Raw genomic sequence first — 24,333 nt, forward strand, 5'->3', positions numbered from 1 at the left:
CTCCTGGCCTGTAATGTCTGTGCCATTCACCTGCAATACTGGAACTGGAAAAATGGAATTGCATTTCAAGACTGCAAAAAGGATTGCAAGGGAAAGGATTTTCCTCACTAGTAAACCTGTATTTTGTGCTCTGGACTAGATTCATCTAGATTCATAGCCTGTGACCATCCAGCTGACCTGTGGGTAAAAAGACAAGAAGCAGTAGAAAGAGAATCATGGAATTACAGGGCTGTTTAGGTTGGAAAAGACCTTTAAGATCATTGAGTGCAACCACTGAAGAAGCAAGGTTATGTGGCAGGATCAAGAGGAAATCAAGCAGGATGACAAAGCCATGTAGGAATAATTCTCCCAGCTCTGAAGGCTGGCTTGTGGCGGGCATTGAGAGAGGTGTGCTGTGCTCAGGGAGAGCTCAGTGAGCACAAACCTCTGCTGGCAGACCTGCAGAGGAAGGACAGGGGATGTCCCTTCCTGCAAGCTCTCAGAATGATTCAGGGAGGTGATTTAAACAAAGTTCCACAGCAAACAGGGCTTTTCTTACTTTTAGCCCCTGAGGAGGAAGGCAATTTGGGAGGAGACAAGCAATCTTTCCAGAGCCATCAGTTCCCCTCTGTGTGACCACAATGCTCAGCTGCCGCAGAGGGAGCTTCATGTCCACAGTGCATACACATCAGAACTAAAGCTCTCACTAAGAATACAGAGGTCAAAATTTTAGAATTTGGAAACAGGGTCTTCTTCATTCTTAAAAAATTCTGAATTAGCTTGCTTAAACCCCAGTCCAACAACATAGTTTATTTTAGGAGCCTGCAGCTGACATTTCCCTTTCCACTGCAGATTTTAATCAACTCTACATAGCAGAGAGTTTTTACCTCTAATGAGTCTAACCAAACCCACTGCCCTTTCTTTTCCCTTCTGTGACACCTGGCTTCTGAAAGGCTCTAAGGAAACCCACCAGGTGTGCCCTGCTCTGCACCTTCCCTAAGTGAGGGTCAGGGCTGGGGCTGGGCATTCCTGCACTGGGATAAATGCTCCAGGAGGAGCAGGGGAATGGGGCAGAGCCCAGACTGCCTTCCCAGTCAATCTGTAGCAGCCTGAACCTCCTGCACACTGTTTTCTGACTGTGCAATGAGAATAGGGAAGTTCCTTTGTAGTCAGAGAAAAGTGGGACAGGACAGATGCAAATAATGATGCTGGTTGTGTGACTGTGCTTGTCACCTCTCCAGCTGATGTTTGAGCTGAGTTTCAGCACTGATTCAAGCAAGGCATGAATTGCAGATGGAAACCTGTGCTTTAAGTTCATCTGCTAACAAATCCTACATAACAGTACAGTCATCTACATGGACCTTTTAAATTTATGCAAACAATTTATCTCTGCTGTAGGGCAGGGTATTTCAGGGACAGCAGCACAAAAACCCAAGACAGAGTTTCAGGCACAGGCTGCAGAACCAAATTAAAGTAGAAGGATAAATCCTCTCTTGCAATTTTTAGTTCATTTCAGTACAGCAAGTTGTATCAATAAAAAGCCTATAGTATAAGTCAGCTAGAAAATAAATTCTATGAAGGATGTTCCATTTTATGTGGTTGGAATTTGATTAGTGATTAGTCCTGGTGGTAAAACCACATGGGAACAGTAATCAAGGGTTCTCTACTGCAGTTCTGCAACAACAGGAAAACACTGTTGGCTCATGTCCTATTCCATGATGGGATATTAACCTAAAATCTAATTAATATATGAATGAATTACATTTCTAGAAACATACTATATTATAATCAATTTTAAGTGAGGTCCTAACAGGAGATAAGATGAAGAAAAAGCTGTAGAATTACCAGAGGCTGATATATTCTGTTTACTGTGACTGATGATTTTTATGGAGGATAATTTTACAATCCATCAAACTTTTGTCAGTTCAAGAATCATGCTGCCAAACGTATGCAGTAAATTAATTTTTAAATTTACATATTTATTAAAAATCTTATTGAAAACAGCAGGAAGTAAGCCTTGTTTGAATAATAAAATAACTTGTTATTCTACTGGAAAGAAAACAAAAACCCCCCAACCTTCTATTAAGATGATTTTATAGCAAGGCAATAATTATAAACAACTACATGAATTAGTTAACCAAACACTGTATTAAACAGCCAACCCCAAAATTAATCCAGAATTTAGAAAACCTTTTGGAAGATAATCAGGCAAAAAAAATGCAATTTAAAAGGGGAGAAATTAATGGCAGAGTTTCAGATGTGCTGGAGGACAGGTTTTCTAACCCAGGTCTGTTGGAGCTGCAGGTGCCTGCCTGGGGCTGAGGGTGCTCAGGAGGAAGGGGTAACAGCAATGCTCCCATGCACGTGGCCTCAGGGAGGTGCCCACTGGCATTTGGGATCTTTGCGCCCTTCCCTGCAGATTTCTTTGGCTGCTCCTGACACTGGGACCAGCACCTACTCTGTGTGTACAAAATGCACACTGGGGTAGGGAATAGGCAACTCCTGTCTGAAATGCTGATGGCAGGTCATAGTCCCTTTTTTAACTCTAAAGGATGCTCAAAAACAAACACTATTTGTCTATTATTAGGAGAATTAAGAATTAGAATGATTAGGAATAATCACAATAAGCAGAGCAGTGCTGGGCACCAAGATGACCACTGCTACAGCTGCAGATGGAAGCTCCTCCAGCCAGGAGATTTATAAATGCTGAACTTTCCTCCTGACTGAATTAAAGCAGTGCTATCCATTTTGATTAACATGCATATCATCTGGCTGTGATCCGAGGGGAATTTTAGGTAATTTATGGATTTAGATGTGTTTACTTCATCTTTTAGAAACGAGTACATCTGTTTCTGGTCATGAGAAGCTCTCTCCTGCTTGGTGGCCCAGCCAGGCATACAGAATGTGTCCCCTGGGACCTGGCAGAGCCATCAGGGGCTGAAAGCTGTGAGGGGCTTTCTTGTTTCTACAACTTTTATGTTTCCCTGTCTTACAAGCCATGACCTAAACCTTGACTGTTCTGCTGCCACTAAGATAATTAAGAATGCTATCAGATTCTTGGTTCTGACAAAGGAAACCCATAAGCTACTTCCCAGAGATTTGGGGTACCAACTCATTAAACCAGAGCTGGGAGAGCTGTCTCTTACTCGTGTCTATGAGCAGAGACATGTTAAGTGAGTTTGAACTATAAACAAAACCAATTCCATTAACATTTCCCAATGCTTTCAAGAATCAGAGAGACAGAGTTTTCTTTGAGACAGAAAACTCAAGCACAAGTGCTGGACAGACCTTTGCCTTTCCACCCCCAGCTTCCCTGGATACCAGCAAAGCTCAGCTTAAGCCTCTAACAGGACCTGAAAGGGAGGTAACTGTGCTGAGCCCACCTGGGCTGTAAAAGACCCTTCCCAGGTTGTGAGGTGATATTTTGGCAAGGCTTTTGAGGCTTTTTCAGAGAAAGAAGGCACAGTGAAAAGATACATTGGGAACCCTGGCTTTTTTTGTGGGTTCTGATCCCCTTGTCTGGCTGTGGGAAAACCTCTGTTTGGGTATGACTAAAAAAGGATTTTGGTGTGAAGAAGCAGCATAGGCTCCTGCTCCCACAGTGGGCTTCCTGCAGGGGAAGAATAAGGGTTTTCTTTTGCATTGATTTCACTGCAATTTCTGTACAAAAAGAGAAGTGTGTGAAGTGACAGCTGCCACATGACTGGATCTGTTGGGCAAATGCTTTAGGAGATTTATTGACTTGAGCAATGCAGAAGTGTTACTGCAGCATCAATGCTGCAACTGCAGTGAGGTACTGGTGATACAGAACATCTTCCTGTGCCTAAACACAGATTGTAATATTGTTAATATAATAGGCCACTAGGAGGACTAAAATACAACTGGAATTCATGCAGACACACTGTACAGTTAATGCACACTCACGTTTTGAATGCCCAAAGGTGACACAAACAGAAAATCAGGATGAAAATACAGAACAAAGCAGTTGCTAGGCCCTACTAGTGAATGAATAGTCTGAAAAAATGTTGCTGAAAATGAGCTGGTATTTAATATTTATTAGAATACAAAAAAAAACCCCTTTTAACTGTTAATTTCTTCAATATCTTAGATTATTCAGGATTAAAATGCTTGTAACAATGGAATAAAAATCTCCTCCATGCACAGGCATGGTTAGAGCCCTGTATGGACAGCAGGACTGCTAAGGTGGTATAGTTCTGCCCATGCAAAACTCTTTGCAGGATCAGGGTATGAATTTGCTCCTGACATTCAGAAAATTCCTCATCAGAGGTGCAATGTGTTTATGGTTAGGCCTTGTAATGAAAGATCCCATCTTGAGCAAGAATGCTTGATGAGAATATTAAGTGATAATGATTATTTGCTTAGTGCTGCTATGGGGCCTTCAAAGCTCTCAAAGCAGCCTGCTAACAGTACTAGATTAAATTCCAAATGCAGCTGGAAGGTATTATTTATATTCTTTATTTAAAAAATGGGGAATTTAATAGCAAGAGAGGCTTAGCAATTTGGACATTCAGCCAGAACATCATCCCTATCTCTACAGTCCTGCACTCATGTCTGTTAAGCTTTTTGAATGTATTTGAGTATTTTCTTATTTGGAGGCAAAAATTTCTCTGTGGAAAGGCAGAGGCCTCACAGAGGTTCTCACTAGGGAGCATCTGAAATACTCTTCAACATACAGAACCTGGCATTTAATCCACTGAACGTGGTAGTTAATCAAATGTTTTGCACTGACTTTAGTGGAGTTTGGATCAGAATCTTGATGCATTAGAGAAATAAATTATTTAACTTACTGAGTTCCCCTAGAAACAAAATATTGAGCTGCAAACAAAGCTAACAAACACCAAATGGAATGCCATCTGCTGCAATGAACAGAACATGACCAGTTCCCCCCATGCTTGAGATTTCTCCAAAATACAATTTGAAATACGTTTGTTAAACTCCCAACTGTCTCACAGAATTGGCTTAGCACAGGTTAGCAAATTCTAGTGCCACAGAACTAGAATTTGTATAGCAAGGCAGGCTATGATTTGTCAACTGGAGTTGATGATTCCACTCCTATTGGAGTGCCCTGGGTAAACCCCCAGGGTTTTTTGCTGTCCAGAGCCTGTGGAACCTATGGAGATTTTTCACTTCATGCTCTGTGCCCTGGGGCCTGTGCACTCTGAGTGGTTTCTCCCCCTGAGTAAATATGAATGGTAATTATCCACATCATGCTGCATTCATAAATCTGGATTTTTCTATCCTCTGCCATCCGGACTCCGTGCCTACCAGAGAAACAGGATATGGAGGCAAAAGTTCTGCTTCCCACAGATGTCTGTGCCAGGAATGGCACGAGATAGCTGAAATCCCAAGTCCCTGCTTTGTATGAAAGTTTTTGGCTGTGGAGGAGAGAGAGTGGGCTCCCCAACACTTTCACAGGAACAGAAGGACAGCGCTGAGCTAAAAGCAGAGCGTGTGACGCCTGTGGGTGACATCAGCCTTAGCCCCCTTTCCTCTTCCCAGGCACACTAATTGGGCAGCCAGGCAGCTTCATGGAATGGGAGGAGAAACCCAGCAGGATTTGCCTTGTAGAACAAGACAGGAAGATAAATGTCCTCATACCTAAATTCCCTGCCCATATAGAGACTTCATCTTCACGTGTCACCAGGACAAGTGATGAAACTGCCCCAAACAAACAGAAGCTCCAAAGACAATTTGGTTTTCAGCAGTCAATCAGGAAGGCTCCAGCCCTCACATCACACAGCTTCTAAATGGTGGCTGCTGTCCTTGGCTTTCCTTGCTGCCTCTGTTATCCACACCATGCCATTAATGATGTCATAACACAGCTTCCGTGTTTTCGCCATGGGTTTTATTTCTAGAAATGCTGTATCAGAAATGTTGAGCTCTCTGCACCCTGGCTTGCCATAGTACATGGATTTCATTTCTAGAAATGCTGTGTTAGAAATGTGGAGCTCTCTCTACCCTGGCTTGCCATAGTGGTTGTAGGAAACATTAAAAGATAGGATGATGTTCTTATAATGGTGACAGTAAAAATATTCTGTGAAATGATACAAATGCAAATTTTAGCTTTTTCCAGCTGCCCATACACTAATGTTATGGAAAATGCAATAAAGAAATGGATTTAAAAAGATGTAGAATTTCATTTAGATATGATCTTAATGGGAGCACAGTAGGACCAGATTAGAAATGCACAGTATTTGGCCTTCCTTTCAACCTGGGGGAAATGTCTGCTGATGTTCCATGTCATTGCCCACAGAAGCAGGATGTTACAGACCAAAATTCTGCCAGTTAGAGGGAGAATATCGAAACCAATTTTCAAGCACCTCTATAAACTCCATGATTTTCACAGGATCCAAATAACATAAATTGGTCAGAGACATCAGCAAAAGCTACAGATTTGTAGCATCTTTAAAAACTGGGCAGCTGAAGTGTCTAAATATCCATTTAGGCACAGCCATTAAGAAGAGAAGCTTGAAGAAACCCTGACCTTTATTTTTACTGATTACAGGACATAAAAAAAGTCTCCTCTTAGTCTATGCAGAGAAAAATAATTCTTGCAAGAGCAACCAGCAAGCACATGCTATCTGCTCTGCTACTTTTGCTCCTCAGTTTCAAGCATAATCTTTTTCATTTCAAATCTGCTTTTTGTCTTATTCTTTGTGTTACCAACAAGTTTCCCAATTGAGTAACTTTTTTTTTTGTTAGAAGAAATATCATAGACTATTACTGCATATTTAATATTTTAATTTTATAATCCACAGCGACACACACTATTCATATTTAATTTCTTCTTTTCCACCCACTTCTGCTTTACTCTTCATCCTCCCAAACCCATCTGAGACCCTGTTTTACAGTTTGCTTTACAGAGCATTCAGTAACCCATAGGATATGTGCATATGTAATAGGATGTCAGAAAAATCACTTTAAAGTGTTTGACTGGCAATTTTTTACATAATAATCACTTGGGGTTTGATTTGCTGAGATTAACACTGAAGTAGTTAAGAGAAGTTCTTCAGGCTACAGTTTTTTTACAGTAGGTAAAATTTTTAGTGCCCTCTATTAACGAGGAGGCAAAGGATGGAGAGATTGAGAGAAGGTGGCACTAATGGGAGCAGAGCCACCAGGTTGTGTCTCAGGGAATGATGAGCAGCTCAGGCTGCCAGGACCCTGACATGTGCTCTGGAAACTTGTATCACTCCTAGCCTTTGTGAAGGATAATTACACATCTGAATTATGTAACCACATCTTGTGCATTTCCCAATGTTCCCTGTGTCACTTTTTGCTGCTAAATCTGCTAAATACCATGGTTTTTTCTCCTGTCAAATACAAACATTGCTTTTCATTAAATTAATATGAATGCTGCAAAAGCCTGCAATTCATGTATTGGGGCCTAAAATATGGAAAGAGAAATCTTTCTATAAAATATAGAAAGAGACAAAATATTACACTTTGGGACCTGCTATAAAGTAGAAAGTTTGAACTTGCAAAAAATATTTACCAATATTTTCCTTTAGGTTATAGAGAGTCCATGTGTCATAGTGCACAAAATCTAGTATAACTTCTCATTTCAATAAAAGGCAAATCACTTTTGGGAAAGGAAAACAGCTAGTGGAACAAATTCTAAACACAAAAAAATTATTTCAATATGTTTTTTGTCAATATTTGACATAAAATACCACATTGATTAGGATACTATTGTCATGTGCATATGGAAAGAAAAAGCGTCCTCTTAAAAATAGAAATAATTTGCCAACATATTCTCAGTATATTGCCACAATTCCTGCTGCCATCATCTGTGTAACTTATTCCTCATGTACTCTCCTTGGTACAGAACTCTCACATAAAAGATCAGTCATTTCCCACCCTTCTCTGCATGATGTTTGAGTGCTTTATGCAAAACATCGCTGTTATAGATGGGGAAGACAAGCTTCAGCTGGAAAAACAATTCACAAAAATATTACAGCCTTTATTCATGTCATTTAACTCTGCTAATCACATGGTCCTCTTGGAGTCAAAACATTTTCCAGCTTCAGAAAACAAACAGCTCACTGAACACACCTCTGTGCCTTACTGCTCTCATCTTGATTGAGTCAATCCAATGTTTATGGTATACAATCTATTTTTCAGCTTTTTCTTTTATTACTAATATCATTACAACAATTACACTATCTCACATGATTACTAATATGATTACTAATATTTATAATTCATTGCTTTTAATGTCTCCTGAATTCTATTTTGGCCCACAGTATTATTATAATATTCCTGTTCTACAGTGAGAGAAATGAAACCTGCAGCTTTATTTCCAGAGATGGGGGACTGAAGAATGCCTGGTTACAAATGGCAGAAACACGAGTGCACTTTGGGCCATGCTGCAAATCACATCAGCTCCATCTGTCAAACCTCTGAAAAACAGCCCAGAACATTTTCCACTCGGGGAAATCACTAGCAAATTATCCCTTTATTCTGTATGTACTTTTGGTTCTTATTAGACTAAAGGATCTTCCTGCTTTCCACCGAAGAGCCCCTGTGCCTATGAAATCCAGATGTAATCTCCAGTTATAAAGGCAGATGGACTATAAAGGCACTCCAATGAGTGCTGGGCATGTGTCTGCAGTGGGCAGAGGGGTGGGAAAGAACTGGATGTATCAGGGTCTTACCCACACCCTGCTAATAATGCAGCTACTCAGCCCTGCTGAGAAATGACCCGGGGGGCCAGGCCATCAGAGCTGTGACAGGGCACACTGCCTGCAAATGCACAGCTCTCCACAGCTGCTCTGTGCTGTTCTCTGCTGCTCTGTGCTGCTCTGGGCACTTGCACACGAGCAGCTTTGGGCCAGCACTCAGCGATTCTGGCAAATGAACTCCAGGCCTTTCTGTGACATCTGGGCCAGTGGGTAAGGTGGTTATGCAGCTCCCACGTGCTGAAAAGACAAGCTCCCTCTGTAATTTGAAATTACTTGCTGAGATGGTGGGATATGGGGTTTTTGCTCCAGTGATCAGGTTTTTCCACTCAGAAAGGGCAAAGCTCTCCCCTCCTTACAGGGCCAAAGGGGTTCAGTGAGCACAAGGCTCCAGCTGTGGCCACGGGACATCTTGGCTTTAAATCACAAGGCCAGACATCTGCACCTGGCAGCTGACAAGCCACACAGGCACAGATCACTGGGGATGTTCAGCACTTGGTGGCACTGTGCCAGAGCCACTGGAACTACACCCACCTGCCCAGCAATGCCTGAAGCCCTTGGATTTCCTGTTCCCACTTCTCCACATCTTCTCTCATCTTCTCTCACATCCAACCCATTCTCCTGCTAGCCTTGCACACCATGTGTTTTAAATGCCACACAGCCTGCTCTCCTATGCCAAAGACTTTCTGTCCCTCACTGATACCCAAATACTCTTAAAACTATGTGCTAAAAGATATTTGAGTTAAAATGTCACCACCTACCCATGCCCATAAATACACTACCCAAACATAAAATAGCCTTTGTACCAGCTGGAGGGCTAGTCAGAATGGGCTTTGGTGGCACAGCACTAAAACTACTGAGGCCATTAATGCTAGAAGCAGAACTGCTTCAGCAGATAGCAGCTTCCAGGTTTTTTTTTTAGGGTTATCTTTTCCCTAAAAATGTCCCTTGCATACCATTAAAAAAGTTATTTTCTCCTGTGGACACTGCATTCCAAATGTTTTCTGTTGCCAAAGCCTTTTAAAAACTTAAGGAAGTTATGGAGAATGCTATCAACCTCCTTGCTGAGCCACTCTCCATTGCATAATTTTTTACTAAAGCTCCCAGCAGCATAAGAAACCTCAGCAGTTTCACCTAGAAGGCACAGGGAGAGAAATGAGTCTCCTATAACTGCAGCTTTTTACTGTTGCCAAGCCAGTTCCTCAGGCTGGCTGCAAGGATGTTCTTCCACATCACACAACATTTCTCTTAAGTGATGTGTGTCAAATGAGGCTTTGGTCCCAGAAGACTGCCTAGCTGGGCTTCAAATTGCTTGTTTTGCTGTCTCTCCACTTTATTTTTTGGGAGCAACTTTGATGGCAAGGTATTAGAAACAATAAAGACCTCATTGGGAATATAAGGCTTGGAAGCAGATCTTAGAATGTGAACTTGTCCTGTGGAGGGGGAAAAAACATGCAGATACAAGTGATTTGTTGATGTCTGCAGATGTCTTAGCCTATTTCTAATTTAACATGAGCAAATCAGACTTTAGCTTAGAAAAAATAAGTTTAATTCTGCATTATTCCCATGGGTGGTATGGTCAAATCTGCTTTCCTATCAGACCATGCTCCTGTGGTTTTTGTCACTTAGCTTGTCAAACACTCTTGTATAATTCCCCTGACAATGGGTTTTACATCAACTCAGGCAATTAGACAGTCCCTGCTTTGATGGCACAAGTATTGCATCACTCATCTGAGAATCAAACCCCTTGATTACACAGACAGGAAATCTGGCAGCCTCAAGCCTGTCAGTGGGAAAATCCTATTGAGGCAATTTTGACAAAATTGGGAAATGTGCAGCTCAAAGGTCCCCATGAGGCCACACTCAGGGATCACATGGTGGTGCTGAATATAAACATACCACCAAATGTTTACTTTACTAGATCACCTCTCTGAACACATGCAATGATTTGATATGTTCATTCCTTACTTGAAAGAAAAACAAAGATCTTAAAACACCCAAGATGGGTGAATGAGACTGCAGACTTCTTTCCAATCTACAGCTTGTGGCAGTTTCTTGCTTAATATCCCAGGTTCATCAGGGCTAGGAGAGCAAATAAAGCTGATTCCCTCCCCACCTCATCATCTTCCTCTCTCTTAAGCCTGACAAGAAAAATAGCTAAGAGGAGGTGAGGTTTCTGTGCTTGATATGAAATAAACTGAAATATGCAATTAGTACATGGAAACCGACTATCACCTAATTTCTGTATTTGATCCAGCCCATTAGATTATTTCTTTTACTGACAAGGGACTTCCTCTACCTTCCATTACTTTCTGGTATAATAATTTGTAAGAGCTGCTTCAAACTCTATATTTGCAGTAACCCACACATTGTACAAAACAAGCCAAGACCAAGGTCCTCAGGAGCATTTGCTGTTTTCTTCTGGCTGTAACATGACACAGGTGTCACCAATTTCCAGACAGCAAAACAGATCCTGCTGGCCCAGCAAAATATCACCCAGGGCTGCCCCAGCTGCAGGTGTTCATGTTATATGAAAATAAAAGGAAAGAAGTAATTTAGTGCTCACCAGAGTGTGCCCTGAGATGTGGTTTCACTCTCAAATACAAATGGTAACTACAATAGCTGACTTTTATTAAGTTTCCCACAGAGGAAAGTTTGGGGCAATGTTCATCTTTTTAACTTTGGGTTGAAAGTCTGGTATTCAGGATAAGGCAGCTCTGGTCAGGGAAAGGAAGAAAGCTGTTCCCCAGGGCAACACCTCCTTTCCAGTTTAAAGTCTTAGGATAGAGCTCTTCCCAAGTGCTAATTGGACCAAAATCATTATCTTAGGCTTTTCCATATGTGATAAGCAGAATCCCTCCCTAAGCACATCTGATAATGGGAAAAAAATTAATTCTCTGTGAAAGCAGAGTGCACATGTCCTCCTCAGAATTACTTCAGATACTCAAACATGGAGACTCCTTTTTAAAAGAGACTTAATTCAAGAGCCAAAAAGCTTCTCTCTTTCAGAGAGAGCAAGGCACTTTCAGAAAGGGTCTCAAAGAACCCAAATCAGGCACACAAACTTTTCTGGCACATTCTCCAAGATCTGCCTAAAGAGGTGCACAGTACCCAGTGTGCTGCCAGCTCACACCCAGCTCAAGTCTTACTGATCTCTGCAGATGAGCCACAAGGAGAAGCAGCTCAGGCCTTTTTTTTATTTTCCCCTCACTCTTGTTTAGTGCAGCCTGCAGAGGTGTCAGGGCTGCTCTAAGTGATGCTGTAACTCAGCAAGGCTGGTACAGCCTCTCTGCTATCAGCTTAATGCCTGGAGATCCTGGAGGATGGCAAGTGTTGTGCAATTACCAGACTTTTCTTGTTTCCAGTCCTTTAGTGGGTATTCTCCCTGCTAATAGGAGGATGTGAGCACAACAGGTCAATCATACAGCATTAACTCCCAATCAGCCCACTCAGCTGTAAAATCCTTGAGTTTATCTGGGAATGCTGCCAGGTCAGTCCTATTTGTGAGTGCAGCCTAAACAGCAGCAACATCTCTAATTTTTCCTTGGCCTGCATTTGCCAGCTCTCTCTAATGTCTACTTGAATTTCCAGGCACAGGGATTTGATTTCATTCATGAATCATCTGTTCCACACACCCAAACCCTGTGTGGTGGATGTGGCCATAACTCACAGTGCACAGAGAAAACTCCTTTGTTAGATGAGTCCCCCAGTTCAAGTGCCCAGGCCATTAACAAGGTAACTGTGCCAGAAATGTCAGATTTCTATGTATCTCATCACAACTGGGGGAAAACAAGAGGAATTAGAAACTTCTGATGGGTACCAATTCCTTCCATAAGGGATCTTTTTTTTAAAGTTCTCAAGTCATGCTTGAAATCCCAAGCAAGCCTTGATGGTGACTTAAATTGAGCAATAGGGACAAAGAGAGCAAGAAGGGCTTTATTACAGAAAACTATGTGATAGCTGGTTAAGGACAGAGAAGTAAACATATTTTCCATAATTCTTTGGGACCACAAGGATGATTAAGTTATAAAATCTTTGACCAACTCAGTTACTTCTCCAAATGGTTCCTGTTTGATTATAAAATATGTTAATAAACAATGAGCCTGGGGAATGGAAATTCATCTTGTTTTCTGAATTCTTGTAAGAAAAAAGTCACTTGAGCTATGAAGTCTAAACAGTAAATTAACTGATGAAATGTGAAATAATTTTTTCACTGCATAAACATGGTCATGATGTTGGCAAAGTGCTCAGGGCACTCCCAGGGTGCAAGGAATAGGAGCAGCTGTTTAATGCAGGGCTCAGTGAAGTTTCACTGACAGGGTGTCTCCCATGGGCTGCCTGCAGTGGACTTCAGATCAGGTGCTGTATATTGTATTAAACCAGAGAAGTTACTGTTCAAATAAAAAATAATTCATTTGATATATTTAAAATGAACGTTTCTTGTGTGGAAAATCTTACATGAGGAAAATACACATGGTTGTTAATTTAAGTGAAAGTTTTCTGCTGATGATTCAATGCATTTTATTCCTCTCTTTGAAATAGTGATTTGCTTTTCTCATCCAAAATTCTGCAGTGTGCCAAAGGATGACATAATTTCAGAATATGTTTTTCAGGTCAAAATAAAAGTAACATAAAATTGGTCCTAATGTCAAGAGAATTTAACCAGGATTCTGTTTAAGACTGTAACAATAAGTATTTTTCCTTTCAATGTCTAAAAGCACTTTTTGATTCCTTAAACTGTCCCTGCAGTGTCCCTTTATCACAGTAAGGGCCCATCAGTTGCTTCTCTTCTGGAGCTCCTGTACAGTGCTTCTTTTGCTGATGAAATTTGCTGTGTATAAACTCTGGAGGCAATGCTGGAGGATGCATTGGTTGGGAAGGAGACAAATCAAATGCCAGGTCTGGGCTAAGAGAGATTCCTGCCTCATTAGAGCCCCCAGGCTGCCCCAGTGCCATCCTGGAGCTGCACAGCCCCATTCAATGGGCTCAGGGGCTGGCTCAGCACACTTGCTCTTCACACAAGCACTGCAAACTCATTTTGCCCATTTTTGATGCACATCTTTGGTTTTTGCCTTTTGGGAATTAAATTCAAAGCCTGTACGATTTCCTTTTTCAAAATACCAAATATTCTGCATTAAAGCTGCATATTGTCCCCCCAAAATTTATACACTTAGATTTTTTTTTAAATTTGTTGGCCATAAGTGCCTCTGTCTCTGCTGTCCCCCTTTTTTTGTGGGTAGTGTTGCAGATCACACAGCTCTGATTTAAACAGACTGTGGATCTTCTCCTGTTGGACAAACTGCAGCTCAGAAAAATTTGCTGTGCTGTTTCAAACAAGGAGTTCAGGGCAACCTGCTTTTCATGGTTACTTCCTCTCATTTGTCATTCTGAAAAGTTTAATACTAATAGGCAAATCTCTAGTGCTTTATTGAGCTTCTGCTGTTCAGGGAGAGGCAATGCTGTTTGGAGAGCTATTTCAGACCCTTAAAAAGTAAACTCAAGAGCTCCCCAGCATAATGCATGAAAAATGCTGGTGCTGGCTGAGCTACACCTGCTGCCTTTTGGTTAAATGATGGAGTTTTACAGGATCCTAAGGCCTCTTCAATGGCTTTCTTTAGGTTTTGAGGCTTATTTGGCACATTGCAGAGACATCATATACAAGGCATTCCTGAAAGAATTAATTAAAAGTAGTTGCAGCTCTGAGTCACTTTTCTATACTGGAACCAAATGTAATTGCTCTGTTAATAGCAAAAGACCTTGGCCTTCAGAAGGCAGAACTGATTTTTATGTATTTTTTTCATATACACACACACACACACACACACACACATATATATATATATATATATATATATATATATATATATATATATATATGCGCACATATATAATTCATCTCCTACACATAATTAAGCTCTGAATTTCTGGATGTTCTGGATGAGGAATTAAGTGGATGCTCAAATTATTTTCCTGCACATATCCTTTTTAACAACCTTCTGCTGCCCTTTTTTCTTTTTTTTTCCTTCCCAACTATGAAGTCAGATTATTTAAAATTGTTCTTTCTAATATGACCCACATATATTAAAATGGAATCATATTCTGGGTACTAATGAAATTGGGTTGATTGGGAAATGAGGCACATACATTTCAGGATTTTTCTTTTGAAGTTTGTGGTCAATTTAATATTCAGTTAAGCAGGACTTTGATGCCAAAAGAATTGGAATAAATAGGAGTACTGCCATTTTGTTCTTCATATTCCTTCTGCATATTTGGCCCAGATACCTGAAAGCTCTAAGACTCCAACTTTGGTTAATCACCTCTGAAGTTGCAAGGCACAGCCGTTTCCTGAAACTGAAAACCTGGGTCTGGGAAGAGATAAAAATTCTTTTTCATTTATGCACTACACCAGTAAATTTCAAACCAGCAGCTCATTCCTTATTTTCTGCTACCACCTTTGTTTATAGCGTAACACTCCCCAAATGGGCTGAGTGCTGCACACAGAAATGAAAGAACTTGAATCTAAAAAGAAGAGCTGGGGAAACAGACTGAACATGGAAGCAAAATGATTGCACTGGGTCATGACTGGGTGTCTCTACTTTCAAAGAAATTGGCTTGTTAGATGAAAGGAGAGAGGGAAGGGAGTGAGATGATGAGAGGAGAAAGCATGAGAACAAGAGGTTGGAAAGTTCCTTTTCAGGGTTGCTGAGACTGTGTGATGTCAGTTCAATACTCACAGACACAGAAAAGGGAGTGGATTCACATGAAGTAAGAGGAAAACACAAATTTGTTTTTGTTTAGCACTAAGGTCAGGTCATCAGATCAGGACTGGTCTTCATCAAAATAATGTTTAAAACCATCAAATCTGACACCAAGATCTCAGAATAAACCAGAAGATAGGTGATTTCCATAGCATAATTTCATCTGAATTTTCAGGAATACTTCTCCAGAGTTTTAAGCAATTTAATCCATGTTGTTCTATATAAGCTACCTAATTATATGTGGAGGAGCAGCCTTAAAAGATAAATCCTGTGTTTATTTGCTAGCTTTAAATTTCAGCTCCTCACTAATGGTGGAGTACAAGCACTAGCCTGTCTCTACTTGTCAGTTTTGTAAGTCTAATTTTGTGACAGGTGAGCATTCGAATGTAACATTCTGTTCTAAAAATACTCAGATCTTTACTCTTCTGCAGGTCATGTTTTTTCCAAGTCTGCCTGGTTTTAGTAATCAATCGACACACTGGGGAATAAAACAAAAGGGAAGTAAAAATAATAATGAGCAAAATGAGAAATAATACAAAAATTACAGTAACTTACACTTGGGCTCTCCTTGGTCTTGCTGTCTTTACTGGAAGCTCCACTCAGCTGCTCAATTAAACTGTAATGTGCCAATTGTTCAGGTCCATCCTCTCCAAAGTGGCCATAGAGACTGTGTTGGTACAAATCCAATATTGACATTGGGTTCCCCAAAAACGACCTTCTTTGACTTTGTTTTTCCTGCACAGCTGCAAGAGATGTAACAAATAATATCCTTATGACAGTCTACATTGATTTTAGTGTAATTTTACAATTGTAAAATGTATTTAAATTGTTTTTTAAGGTATCTGAAATTCAATGCAATAGAAACATTAAAAATACTGCCTTCTAATTCTCCAATGCATATACAGGGGACTGTTCACACTAAATGTTTGAGCAGGAGGAGATAGTATGAGACAGACAGAATTAATTTCCTTTCTTTTCAAATTATAGACAAGGTGGTTAATTTGGGGGATCTTCTCACTTAATTATTTGCAGAAAGGTTATGTTCTTCTCTTTTAATAGACTTACATGGCAGATGTGCTAAGTTCCTTTAGCATACCCTTCAGTTTGGCTGCACTTGGGAGTTTTTTCCTTTTTACTACATTTTTAGTTAATGAATACAACAGCATAAAAATACACAAGTAAGGTAAGAAAGTGGTGCTTGTTCCAGAGCCTGCTGTAGCACAACAACATTAGGAATAAAGCCCTGGTTTCTGAAGTCCAAGGCTGAAAACTCATTCAGAAGAACAAAATAAAACCAGGGGAATTTTCTGCAGCTTCATGAAAGCACACAGGAGACAGATGTTCATGTGAATATTAAGCTCTTTCCTCACAATTCTTGTTACACAAACTTCAACACTGCCTTATAACCTACAGCCTTAGGAGAAGGTCTGCCTCCAATGCCTCTAACAGAATCACATCAGGGTAGAACCAATTTATAACACTGAAATCAAAACACTTTTATGGTTGGAAGAGAAGGATCTGGAATATTTGGCATATTCCCTGTTACTCTACTGACCTTCTCTGTAACATTGGGCAATGCGCTGGGAATCTCATGCTAAGCCCATTAAATCAACAAAAGTCTTATCATTGACTTTTAATAGCCTTTGCATTGGGCACTCAGTCTTTCTGTTCCCTGCTCATAAATGGAAAATGAAAATCATTCCAACACTATAACTGTGCACCCAGTGAGTTTGGGGATTTAGCTAATAAATGCAATTATCTATTAATATAAAAATATTCTCTGTGGATTTGCTGGAGCCCCTGCCCCAGCCTCATGTGGATGTTTTGAGGTTATATCAAAAGTGCATAAAGACACTGAGACCTTTGAACACAGAATGGGATAAAGTATGGTTGTTAATTCCATGTGAGAACAGCATTTAGAGAGCACAGCACAGAAACCCTGACTATGAGGAATGAGCATAGCAGAAATACTTTTGCAGTAATGTGTCATAATCTTCTATTTGTCTCAATCACAGTTATGTATTTATTCTCTTACTGGCTCAGAAGGGAGGCATATACACAAAATTAATGAATCTCTATGTAAGATGGTCACCTCAAGTCATGCTTAGATATCATTAAACTTGGAATCTGCTGCCATTTAATGCAACTGCTAACACATGATAAAATAAGGGGGTTTTTTTCTGCAAATTGTGATGAATGCAGGAAAAATAAAAAGCTTATTTACTTCTTTTAAAAATCATATTTATTGCATGAAAATACGCTTTGTAAAAAGCAAAATATGTAAAAATAAGTGTTTATGGGCTGACTAAAATGACTTGCAACATTTTCTACAGATTAAACCCACAAAGCTGCAGCACTAATGTAAATAAATGATCCTAGCTTGCTATTCTGCTCTCTCCCATGGAATTTCAGGCAGTGGGTTAGCTCTGAAAATGCCAAATGCAGGAGACACTTAAGAGCCCAGCGTGCAGCCACTTGCGCTGCTCTCCGTGCCATCATCATCACCTGGTGATGGTGCTGCAGGTGCTGATCTGTGCCAGGCCAGCTTGGGGCTGCTCAGGGCATCAGCTGCAGGCCCTGGCCAGAATTCCCAGCTGCAGGGACCCCTGGGCTGCAAGGACAGGGACAGAGCTGCCCTCCCCTCCCCAGGGCACACATCTGCACGGGAAGGTGGCTCCGAGCACAGCAGGCTGGCGATGGAGACAAGGCAGCAATTTCCCAGGTTATTAAACACACAGAAAACTATTATCTCAAGAACTTCACTTAATGTGTTTTTATCTACTGGAATTCAGTAAATTCCGAATTGCCATCAATTCTCACTAAAAGCTTTCTCACTTGAAAGCTGCAATATATACAGAGAGGAAAATGAGAGAAAGTTCACTGTGGCACCATAACCAACATCACCTTGACACAGAGGTTGGGAAACTGTGGCCTTCATCACTGCATTATTTCAACTGGCTGTATAACAAAAAAGAAAAAAAAAAAAGAAAACTATATTTATAGTTACCTTTTAATTTTGTAATAATGTAATTATTTTTATTTGCACCACAGAGGTTTATATATAAAAACCTACAAGTTAAGCCCCCACTAGCAAAAACTGTGGAAGAGGGGGAAAAAGAATGTACACATAATAAAAAGAAAAAGGTAATAAAAAGTTAATGGAAAATTAGACTGAAGAAAGATTTGGGGTTAGAAAGTGAAATCTAGACAGAAAGTTCAATGAAGGACACCATCTGCTGCTGAGTCAGTGTGGAGATGAGGGACATACATCTTTATGTACCAATTTTCCATTACCTTGTCTGTTGCTCTTTGTTAGCTCCACAAGAGTCTCCTGTGCAGCTCTGAAATAACTGGTTTTGTACTCTGGCTCTGGCTCACTGTCAGTGCTGCTCGCTGAGTACGTGCACACCCTTAGAGCTGTGTCCTACACAAAGAACGGCATGGCAGCAAGTCAGAAAATGCAAAAATATCAAAATAATGCTGAAGATTATACCGGGAGTAGAACATTTTATATTCATCATGCAGTATAAACAGGTAGCTCAACTGGGAAAGTCTGCATTACCAGCCTGCTTCAAGTAATCATCAGTCTGACATGGGGGAAACAATCCATTCTTATCCTGCTACACCCCCTGAGACAGTCTGGCAGAAGCAATCCACATTTTAACTTTTTTTTCCCCCCCACTGTAACATTTTTTTTGATTCCACCAATATTTTGGGGTAATTTTATCCAGCAAGTTTAGTTTTAGTAGTTCTCAAGTATGTTTAATACAGTCTAGTCGTAACATGCAAAATTATCACACCACAAATAGTTTGCTGCAAGCAACTCTAGAGACAATGAGGATGGCCAGTGGACAATTTCTACACCAGTAAATCCTAGTTGTTTCCTAAATTCCTATCTCTTATCCTGATATTTATATTACAGTCCTGGAGAGCCCTTAGTTCCCAGGGTGTTCCTTTGCCAGCTCTTTCCAGGAAGCAGTATTATTGATTTTCTTCTGGGAATAGAGAGGAACACTGACAGCTCTGGACATCTTCTAATCATGGAAGGCCTGAAGGCTCAAGGCATTCAGGAGCAGCAGCTCAGTACAATAAACCCTCCAAACCAGGCAGGGAGAAGCCAGGCCTGATAGTGTTGGGGTGATGGCATGTATAAATACCACCTACCACCCCTACTCTGGAGGCTCTAGTGAGATTTTGATTCTGTTTCTCTAAGAGGCATACTACTACTACTACTACTACTACTACTGGTAATAATAATAATATAATTATATAATAATAAGATAATAATTTCCCCATCTTTCCATCCATGCTGCAGCTTTTAACTGATGCAGAAGGACATTTTTTGATAGGAATCACACACTTGTGGAGAGAGAAGCAGAGCTGAGCATACCTGCATGCAGCCAGGAATTCCCAGCATTGCAAGTCAGCTGTAGTCCCAAAACCCCACAGAAACATGTTAGAGTACATACATGTTGGGAACATACTCTAGAGTATTTTCCTGTTCACAATACTTCATAGCACCTCTCAAACTCTCATACTAGACAGACATACAGACAAGGAAACCTAGTCCTGGGGAAAAAAACCATCCCAATCTCATGAAAAGCAACAAACAAGATCAACTTTCTAGAAGAGAAGAATGGGGTAAAATATCTCCATTTCCTTTTCTAAAAGTCCTGAGAGGATTTTAATTAAAACATGTTTATAACCAGGAGGACAAAGAACCTTTAGGTGCTGTATTATTATTATTACTGATAAATAATGAGAGAGTGAATGAAGGGTAAGGAAGTAAATGCAGCTGTTAGATTGTTAGTTACTCTTCACACATATTAAAACACTGATACTCAACACTAGCCACAGTACCCATCTCATTTAAGAGGTGCCACTACTCATTTTATACCTTTGGTTTAGTAGTTTTCTTGGGGGCCCACTCTGGAAGAACTTCTCTATTTTCTACAATCTCTTCGGCGTGGTCTAACGAGGCAGAGGTCACAGAACTTGCTTCTTGCTCACTTTGCTTTGCAAGGTTAATTATTCCTGAATTAAGGGAAGCATTATTTAAATTCTAGGTCTCATCAGCATCTCCATGATAGTGTGTCAATTATAATTCAGTAAAAGCTGGGGGCAAATTGTGATACTTTCATTATGTCCAATAATATTTTACTACTCAAAGGAAGAACTTACTAACTTAATGGAATAGTTCTAAGTAAAGTAGCAGAATTTCATCTGAATTCTTTTCCAGTTAAAAAGAGAAGAGGAAGCCATGAATTTAAATCCCTTCATTAGGTATAAAATATATACCCTTTCAACAGAGAAACAACACTCAGTAACTACTTCTAGGCATTGTAGGCTCTCCTCTGCTATTTCATGTTCTTAGAGAACAATCTTTTAATATAAATATAATTGGAAGTACCTTTCTAGCAGAAAGCCAGCTTTTTTGTTTGCTATATTTGCACTATGCAAAATCGAAACATCGAAGAAGATATATGGTGCATATGAAATAAAGTGATAAATGTAATTTGGATGAGGAAGTGAGGGAGAGAAGAATTGAATGAAGATAGTCTAGGTAAAGAATGAGCTGACCCCATAATCTGATGTATACTACTTTTTTGCAACATCTCTTCATGACAATTTAATTAAGATACAAACCTTACAAGGTTGGTGCAGTGAATATTAGCATTAAGATCAGAACAATCTTACTGCTACTGACTTCTTATGAAGCAATTCAATGCTTGCAGTTTCTGTTCAATTTGTTATAATGACAGTGTTTAATCATGGGCTCTACTCTATAACACATGGCTGAATTGAGGTCACACATGTGGCCATTCAAGCATGCAGCACGTAATCTATAACTAAGATTTCTCTTCTGAATCCTTCTTAGCTGGACCATTAATTAACAGTGCACCTATTTTAAAAGTAATAAGTATTAAAATATCTTTTATTTAGCTTTAATTTGAAACAAGCAAAGGAGTCTGCTATAAAGCATACAAAGTGTGTTTACAGCCTATTATGCCACTACAATACTACACTGGGAATATTGCTAAATCAACTGAATTCTAAGATGTTTAATTAGAAAACTTCTGTTATGCATCCTATGGACATATAAGAGAGGCTTCTTTCCTCCTATATATGGTTCAATATATATCAGCTCATTAGCAGAACATATATTTGATGGCCTTAAACTAAAATCAAACTTGATATTTAACCTTACATGCTAATTACATAGAATCTCTCTTATAGAGGGACACAGATTTATACAAGTTAAATACTCACAACTTCTACAGGAGCAGTAACTGGACTGACAAAGTGCTAATCACCATAACCTCAATAAATGAGTGACATTGCATTTGGTCAAGATAAAACAATACCCTTCTGCATTAAACTAGTCATTTTTACTGTGCTTTCTGCTGTATCTGTTGTGCTGACTATGAAAATTTCCCTATTGTTAATGCTACATGATTTTTAATGTTATTAAAATATATATTAATAACTCCAGAGCCTTCAAAAAACTTATATAAATAGTCAATGTTTGTTTATAAAAAATGCACAGACTTCAATGGGACTGTTTACTAATACAGAGTTATTTTCTGGAGCTTTGATGGGTTGCCAGTCCTTTTATACCTTTGTCAGCTCTTGTTTTACAGCTTAAACACACATATAGCTCATAAATGAGAGTCAGGTACTTTATGTTCATATACAGAAATGTGTTTGTATGATGTAGTAAAGTAATGAGAGCCTTGTTTGAGATCAAGGCCATATATTCAGTGGGACAGAATTTATGCATTGAGGCCAAATGAATCCTTAGTTCAAATCCAGTATCAAAAGCAAGCAAGTCTTTATGAATTTATCTTTTCTATGTCACAACACGGTTGTGCTTTGTACTTTGTACAGTGTGATCCTGAATATTGCTGAACATCCATATTCTTTTTCAAGTCAACTTCCAAGGCTGTCATATGGCCTTTTTTTCTTCAAGTACTGTTTCTTGAGAAAAGGCTTTAAGTACTAAACTAATTTTTCTTTCTCAGATAAGCATTTTGTATAACAAAATTTCCATACAGCTCAGGTCACAAACTTGTTAACCTTACGCATTCATAAAGAGAATATCTTCTGCTCCACATTTAACATTTCTGTTATCAATTGCCATTATTACAGGATTTCTGCTAATCAAAACAGAGGCTGAGGCAGAAATAATGTGATTTTCAGTGTAATTGACATTTTACCTGAGGAAGCTGGTTTGGGAAGGCGACTCTGAAAAGGTCGCATCCCTTTGGCAGTCATGGCCGGATCAGATGTTGAGTGACTAATCACACTTTCCACAGGCTCCTGGCTCTTAGCTGCTGAAGGCACTTCTCTCTCAAGAGTTTTGGCTTTTACTGAAGGAGCTGCAAGAGGAGCTGGCTCAGCTGCTGCAAAGATTCCCGTTTCCAAGGAATTTCCCATTTCTTGCTTAGAGATGTGTCTCGCTGTTGATCGGTTCCCCGAGTCGGGCAGGGGGAAGGTTCCAATCCCGCTGTCCAGCGTCCTCATCTGGCAGCAAGACTCTAAGGCACAGGAAATTGGTGTGATGGGAAAGAACTAAAGGTATTTAAAGCCAGGGAAAGGACCTAGGGGGAAAAAAAGGCCTCTTCAAGGAAAGGGAAACATTTTGTGAGTGTGCTGTTACCTGTCACTTGGATGCTTTTGACACTTTGTGTAACTGAATACAAGGAAATCCCTGTTGAGTGAAATTAAACAAGTGCCACAACATTGACACTGGCCTGCTTTGGAGCAACAGTGTGACAATGGCTAAGTGGGGCAGGTCCTGGAAAGCAATTACAGATGAAATTTTAAAATCATTTAGTTTGAAAGCCCACAGAATGTCTAGAGAGTACCAGTGCGAGGGATGGAGTAGTGCAAGACATTTCTTCCCATAAACCCACTCTCCACACAAGAAGGTGTTAACCAAAATGTATGATGTATTCTTACACAAAATTAAGATCTACAGAATTTTCTAAGAGATACTCATCTCTCAGAGCATCCTGAAAATCTTGGACAGCAGCAGCCCTGCCTTTGTTTACCTTGTCACACTCTGGTCTGCACATCCCAGTTTGGGTAAGTGTCCACAATGCCAGGCACATTTAGTACTTTTTTTTGGAAGCACTGTGGTCCCACACAGCCCTCCAGCTTATTCATCCTATTGGAAAGATGCTGTACAAACCATGGAACAGGGACATGTACAAGTGTAGCTGTGTGCTCACTGCTATTTGAGCAACCAGCATGTACAGGCAACTCCCCTGCCCTCTCATTCTGTATCAGTTTCCAGAGAATTCCCTTTTGTTTCCAAAAGGGGCAAACAATGTTGAAGAGCCTGTGATGGCAAGGTCCTTCTGAGAGCTATAAACACCAAGGAGGGAACTTCAGCACTAGTGGTTGGAAAATGAGCATAATTTAGGTTAAATGTCTGGAAACATCCCTTGACAGCAAGATCTTAAGTCTGTGGCAGACAATCCCAAAGGAAGCAGAGGAATTTGCTTTGAACAATTTAAGGCTACACTAGACTAAAGATACACTGCACTGAACAATTGTACTCTAGCAGGAGATGCAGAACAGGGCTCAATATATTTTCTCCATCTCTATTTTACATGTTTCTGAGTATTGACTTTTTTCTGTGATATGTCCAATTGTTATTTAAGTCTGTTGTAGTTGTCAGTGCTCTCTCAAGTAATTTTCATTATTTTTTCCTCTTCAGTGTTTCTAATACTCTCAAAAATTTGGAAATATTTCTCCCCTGTGGCTTTTGCCTATTTGTTTTTGAACCAAGAACATTACCATAGTCATTCTTGTTAAATATCTTCATCTCAATGGGCCTTTCTTGATAACAAGGAAAAACTACTTACAGATAAATTAAATATGTATTT

The 24,333-nt window shown here is 39.9% G+C and overlaps 1 protein-coding gene across 1 annotated transcript in view; it reads right to left on the reverse strand.

The window, feature by feature from the left end:
- Nucleotides 1–24,333, reverse strand: part of NCKAP5 (NCK associated protein 5) — a 355,478-nt gene that overhangs the window by 8,883 nt on the left and 322,262 nt on the right. Inside the window, exons 16-19 of the mRNA XM_059476435.1 lie at nt 22,657–22,977; nt 20,337–20,473; nt 18,734–18,863; nt 15,995–16,182 (exon numbers count right to left, since the gene is read on the reverse strand). Of these exons, the coding sequence (XP_059332418.1) occupies nt 15,995–16,182; nt 18,734–18,863; nt 20,337–20,473; nt 22,657–22,977 (776 nt within the window). The remainder of the gene's footprint in view (nt 1–15,994; nt 16,183–18,733; nt 18,864–20,336; nt 20,474–22,656; nt 22,978–24,333) is intronic.

The sequence above is a fragment of the Ammospiza nelsoni genome, chromosome 7 (assembly GCF_027579445.1).
Source record: "Ammospiza nelsoni isolate bAmmNel1 chromosome 7, bAmmNel1.pri, whole genome shotgun sequence".
Taxonomy (NCBI): domain Eukaryota; kingdom Metazoa; phylum Chordata; class Aves; order Passeriformes; family Passerellidae; genus Ammospiza; species Ammospiza nelsoni.